The 6,339-nt window shown below is 39.0% G+C and overlaps 1 protein-coding gene across 2 annotated transcripts in view; it reads right to left on the bottom strand.

The window, feature by feature from the left end:
- The window catches only part of LOC107612950 (auxilin-related protein 2), a 10,152-nt gene extending 4,352 nt beyond the window's left edge, over positions 1-5,800 (bottom strand). Inside the window, exons 1-7 of one of the 2 annotated variants that reach the window (XM_021110101.1) lie at positions 4,868-5,800; positions 2,294-3,971; positions 1,741-1,864; positions 1,540-1,637; positions 1,290-1,355; positions 901-990; positions 273-449 (exon numbers count right to left, since the gene is read on the bottom strand). In XM_021110101.1, the coding sequence (XP_020965760.1) occupies positions 273-449; positions 901-990; positions 1,290-1,355; positions 1,540-1,637; positions 1,741-1,864; positions 2,294-3,971; positions 4,868-5,490 (2,856 nt within the window). In that variant the 5' untranslated portion in view covers positions 5,491-5,800. The remainder of the gene's footprint in view (positions 1-272; positions 450-900; positions 991-1,289; positions 1,356-1,539; positions 1,638-1,740; positions 1,865-2,293; positions 3,972-4,867) is intronic. The other variant, XM_016314747.2, reaches the window with a different exon arrangement.

Genomic DNA, 6,339 nt, shown 5'->3' on the forward strand with positions numbered 1-6,339 from the left:
ATTTGTTAGTTACTGGTACTAGAATTGAGATTTTATTATATTTATAGAGTTTCTTGGTGATGATGACTGTTTACGTTCTTAAATGTGACTTGTGATGTCTCTATGTTGGCAATTTTATAATTATTTTCACAATTTGCGCAACGATTCCTGATGTGAATTGCGATTTGATAACCATGCTCCAATCTAACTTGATTGTCATTTTCAACTACTACTTTCATTATAAAGAATTGATTAAAGAGCATAAAAAAATTGCATAGAAGAGCCTGAAATACCTTTAGCAGATCAAACACCTTCTCGGCAATATATTTCTGTTGAAGTGTGGCACCCTTCTGTTGCACTTTATCAGGATGAATGCACAGTGTAGCTTTCCTATAAGCCTTTTTAACAGCAGCGCCTGTAATTAAATCAGTCAAAGAAACTGGTTGCCAACCACATTCAGGCCACAGCACCTGATCATCATTGATAAATGAATCTAGTCAACATAAATATAAAAAATTATACCAAAAAATAAATACCAGAAAAGCAATATAAACTAAGCTAAAGGACCCCATTTGACTGGTTCAAGATTCATGACGAAAAATATGATTTGGTAGAACATGTTAATTATGCACTTGTTATCAATAAAAAAACAAATATAAAATATGGCCTCAACATTTTTGGGATACATGTATCATTTTCCAGAAGATGTTAATTATGCACTTGTTATCAAAATAAAATAAACTATGGCCACAAAATCTCGGTGATACATGTACGATTTTACAGAACATGTTAAATATACACTAGTCATAAATAAAATTATGGAAGATAAATAGATAATCCAAGTCATTATACTCATGGCCACTATAGATCTGGAATACAGAAAATTCAGAGATTACCAAACTACATCAACAAAGTACATACATATTGTAAGGTGGAGAGCAAAGCACGCAAGTTCCCCTCCTTTCCTGCAGCCCAGCGCTTAATTTCAAAATCCAGTGTCTCTGCAAGCCTCTGAATTCAGAAAGGTAAAGTTCAATGAAAAAAGAAAAACAATAAAACATGGCATAAAGCCATAACCAAATGCAAATTAATGGAAAACTGATAAGACAAATCTTAAATAAGAACACACTACAATATTAAAACAGAAAAAGAACACCTGCATCAGATAATATAAAAAAAAGCCAAGAAAGGAGTGATGACAAGCCCCTTCCCCCCAACCCAAAAGAAAAGATAGACAGAGGGAATGCATCTATATGAGCATATTCTCCTCCCCTCTCCAATTTATAAATCTATAAATATAGACAACTCACGTGTCTCTCAGCTTGCTCTCTTTGAGTTTGTAGATCCCGTTGGTTCTTCTCAGCCAATGCTTTTGCCTGGCACAAAACAAACGGTCATAGGTTGACAAGCTAGGGGAGAGAGAGAAATAGTAAGACTTCCTTTTTAAAGAATGCACAAATTTCTGCTTTAAATCAAGTTTAAAGAGCACGATCTTCACTATTATTTGTAACAAGACACCAAAGAAATCAAATTAAGTGGCAAAAATGCACTAATACATACCGCCCGCTCCTGTGCCCTCTGGTGGCGTTCCATCCTGGCTCTTCTTCTTTCTTCACTTTCTCCTTCAACTTCCTGAAATTCTCCTGATGATGGAGCAGCTTTAAACAATAAAAGAATGGGGACAAAAAGAGCCAAGTAAGCATAAAACAAGATAATTAATCATTGCATCACTAGGAAAATATATTGAACGTGCAAACCTACTTCCAAAAATGGAGGAAAGATCATCAACAATATTAACCGATGATGATGCTTTCTTCATGCTTGAAGATACACTAGTTGATTTCCTAGTTACATCTGACTGAAATTGGGCATCAAATACAGTGTCCTGGAAACAAACAAGTACAGAAAATTAAACAGAGAAATCTGCAATAGTTTCATGCTAGCATTAATGTGAATGACAATACACTTACATTTTGTTTTGCTTAACAGGAAAATAATTTTTGAACTTTAAATAGTACTCAACCCAAACAATATACCTAGCAACATTTACAAATTTGATTTTATCATTATGTATAGCTTTTTTTCTTTTTTATATTTTATTCTTGTGATGTAAGGAGAATCTGTTCGATATTTGTTCATCTCTTCATCTTAAATCTTAATCATATTCTTATGTTGATCCGAAAAAAGTATCACTACTATGACTTCAAACTTTTGGGATTTAGTTATCATGATGGGAAGAGACAACACAACCCAGCCAGGCATTTGCCACTGTATATTAGTCTAAATAAACAATGTTTAACAACGTGGTACTTACTGAAGAGCTAGTCCTAGGAGGCCTTGGCACACTGCTGGCTCGTGAACCCATGCTGAAGAATGATTCAAGATCATTTTCGTTATTTTGTTGCTTCATCCTTGCAGCAGCTGCAGCTCTTTCTCGAGCTTCTGCAGCAGCCCTTTCCCGAGCCTCAGCAGCAGCTCTTTCTACTGCAGCACGTTCTGCTTTAACACGTGCCTCAGCTGCAGCTTTTTCCCGTGCAGCCTTGTCCCTAGCCTCCTTTTCAGCCCTTTCCCTTGCCTCAGCTGCAGCCTTTTCAGCCCTTTCCCTTGCCTCAGCTGCAGCCTTTTCAGCCCTTCCCTTTGCCTCAGCAGCAGCCCTTTCACGGGCTTCAGCTTGTGCTCTCTGAACTGCAGCCCTTTCTGCGCGTTCTCGAGCTTCAGCATTGGCTTTCCCAACAGCTGCCCTCTCAGCCCTTTGGCGAGCTTCAATAGCAGCCCTTTCACGGGCTTCTCTAGTAGCTCTTTCAACAGCTTGTCTTGCCATTTCTCTTTCTCTCTCCCTCTCAAGTCGCTGTCTTTCTTTTTCTTTCTCCTCCCTTTCCTTCTGCTGTCGCTCAAGGTCTAACCTTTCCTGCCTCTCTCTCTCTTCTAGTACAGCTCTGTCATCCTTTTCCATTTGCACAGTTTCTCTGCTTCTAGCAGCCTTTGTACTTTCTCTCTCCCTAACTTCTTTTGCATGCCTAAATTTAGCTTGGGCTTTGTCCATAGCCTCCTTCATAGCTGCAGCAGCAGAGTTCATTTCTATTTCTTCATCAGGAAAACCATTTCCAAGGTCTTCGTCATTAACATGACTTCTGCCCATGGCAAAATCTTCTAGTTCATCAAACGGAGATGTAGAGGATAACTTTGCTGCAGCAGGAGCAGATTTAGGAACCTGAGAAAATCGAGCGGAACTCGGAAATGACAAAAATTCACTATCCTTCTTTCTGGCATTGGTAGTAGAAGTAGATGAACCTGTTCCTGACTTGTGGATATGTACTGGACGTGGAGGAGGTGGTCTTGAAGGTGGCGGAGCAGCAGTTGGTTGAGTAAAAAGGGGAACCTCTGATACTGTTAGCCATATATCATCACTAGATTCCAAATTTTCTTCATATGTTGGAGGCATATCTGCCTGAACATTAGTCTGTCTAAAACCACCATTATCATATGGGGGAGACGTAGACCTGTGGCGTGCTGGTTTATTAGAATTAGATGAGTATGTAGGAACTTCAAATGGAGCTTGATGAAACTCATTCTCCTGTTCAGCATGCATCTTGTTTTGTGAGTGTCTCTCAGGGCTCCTAATATATGATTTCTCAACTGATTCTTTGTCTCTAGTCCAACCAGTGCTTGCATTTGACCTTTGGGGTGGGGAACTGCTACCCTTCCTGTTACTTCTCTCTGATGAGAATGCTGGCACAGATTGTCCAAGTCCATCAAAGGGATCAATATCATCATAAAGTACACCATTTGAATTTGATGATCTATCATTTTTTGTGCTTCTTGAACTGCTAGGTTTACTAATTTCTTCCAACGGGTCAGTAAAGTGGCCTGATGTAGAATCCACTGGACTAGAAGCTGATTCAAAAACATTGAATGGGTCTTCTGTAGCAGTGGGAGCTGTTTTAGATGCATTGATTGTAGGTTCTGATGACAAACCAACATCGGGAGTGGACCTGTGAATCAAACCATGTGATTATGAATACATTAACCAATATGAAAGAATAAGGGATTGCTTCATCTCTCTCTATTTTCTACTTTCATTCCCTAGGGTTTTTTATGTAGTAATCAATTAAGACATATAGCAACAAAAATCTTCATAAGACCCTCAACAAAGAAAACGCATTTGTCAAACTCTTCAAGTAAGTCAGTAACAACGAAAATAAAATGATCATCGTCTGATTCCTAGATAAAATGCATTGCATAGCAAAGAAAAATCAATACATTCTATCCCAAAAGTTACTACAACTGAAAGGATAAGCCCTTGAGCACAAAACAAAAACATTGAGCTTAAATACCCATGCTTTCATAATCCCATGTATAAAAAATTTCCAGTATCACTCAAGGTTTCCACTTTCCACCTATAATTATACACTTCAAGAGTGCCACACAAAATTAAACCACTGAAAAAATTCATCTCATTGTTATTCTAAAATGACATGTCACTAACTAGTCCGAAGCTTTTAAACCCTTACCAATGGAAGGGTCTGTTCACTCATCTAAATACATTTGAACATAGGAGAATCAAAACTCCCTGAAACTGCTCTGGCACTTTTTCTGGAAAGGAGACACTACTAGTGCTCAGTCAATTGCACATTAATTCTCAGCATATCTCACTCATCTTGCCAGTTTACTATAGTATCACAGCCTCACATGTTAATTCCAAATACTTGAATAGGCATTTTTCTCTCCCACAGGTCACTAAACCTCATGTCTCACTAGTCACTAGTCACTACACCATCATCCACAAGTTCATATGTTAAAAAATGCACACTAGCACATCAACTAATCAAGTAGAAAAAAGCTTTTCAATATTCGAACGATGCATGAAAACAAGGTCAAAAAAACATACCCATCATTAGAACTCTTACTGCTTCCAAATCCAGGTAACAATTCATCAAAATCTGCCACACCTTTATCCTCCTTCTCCAATCTCCTCCCACTGGAGCTCTTCGAATCTTGCTCCGCCTTTCCGAATCCTCCGAGCAGATCATCGAATGCGCTGCCACCGCTTCCACTCCCTCCGCTGGCACCAGCGAAAACGTCCTCATATGCAGCCTTCGAAGACGACGTCGTGCTCTTCAGGCCAGGTACGCCGTCGAAAATGTCGTCGTCATACACCGGCTTGTCGTAAACCGGCGGCAAATTCACGGACCTGGAGCTGGAGAACATAGAGTCTAGGTTGAAGGCCGCGTCGGAGGTTCCTCGCCCGTCCGATTTGTCTGCGAACCTGGCGGAGCCTCCGAATATGTCGCCGAAGCCGCCGGAATCTTGAGTCTTGTGGTCGGAGAAAAGGGAATCGGTGCCGCCGGAGAAGGAATTGGAGGTTCGAGGTGGCTTGGAACCTAAATCGAAGTTGAGTGAAGAACTGGCGGTTGCGAAATTGGAGGATCCTTTAGATGCGGCCATCGGAGCCGATTTACCTTGGGGTTTGAACCCGAAATCGGTAGCTAAGAGGCCATCGAAATCGTTCATCGCGAAAAGAATTCAAAATTCGAAATCAAATTCAGAGCGAGAAGGATCTGGTAGTGGTGATGGTGGTGGCGGTGGCGAAAGTATCCTCCGAGTAGTGGTGGCGATGGTGGAAGTGGGTGAGGGGGGTGGGGTGAGGTGTGCGAGGATACAGGGAAGGAAATGGTGGAGACTCAACTGTGAAGTGGTTTAACCTTTTTTTTATTTGGTGTGTTAGTTTCTTCTTGTTAGTGCCACTTAGTGGTTAATTGATAATGATTAAGGCTTAATTGATTGTTGCTTATTATTTGGTTTGGTTAGGCTTTGTCTGTTGCTTCTTGACTTTGCTTGTGTGTGATGTTTGTTTCTTCTTCTTCATGGTCATGGCATGAATAAACATTTTCCTTTATTCTTTTCGAATCGAATCATGTTATTTTGGTGTAAAGGACCAGGCAAGCGCTTTTTAATTTAGGAAAATTTTGACATTTTAAGTTTTGAATAAATATATTTATGACGAAATTTAAATACAAAAAATTCTTTGACTTTTATAAATGGAGAATAATTTTATCTTTTTATCCATTTATCTCTCACAAATTAAACGAAACTGATTGACATTGTTTAAACAGTATTTAGGTGTCCGTTACATTGCCATACTAAAAAAAAAGCTAAAGTTTGTAGGATAAAAAAGTCTCCAAACATAAAAATGACGTCATTGTGAATGTAATAAAATTATGGTATAGATTGCTTCAGAAAACTCAATTTAAATTTCATTAAGGCTAACATTCACAATGAAATCGTTTTTCTGTTTGAAATTTTTTTGTCATGCAAACTTTAATCTCTTTCTAACATGATCTCGTAATAGACATCTAATCA

This window comes from Arachis ipaensis, chromosome B08, assembly GCF_000816755.2.
Source record: "Arachis ipaensis cultivar K30076 chromosome B08, Araip1.1, whole genome shotgun sequence".
Taxonomy (NCBI): Eukaryota; Viridiplantae; Streptophyta; class Magnoliopsida; order Fabales; family Fabaceae; genus Arachis; species Arachis ipaensis.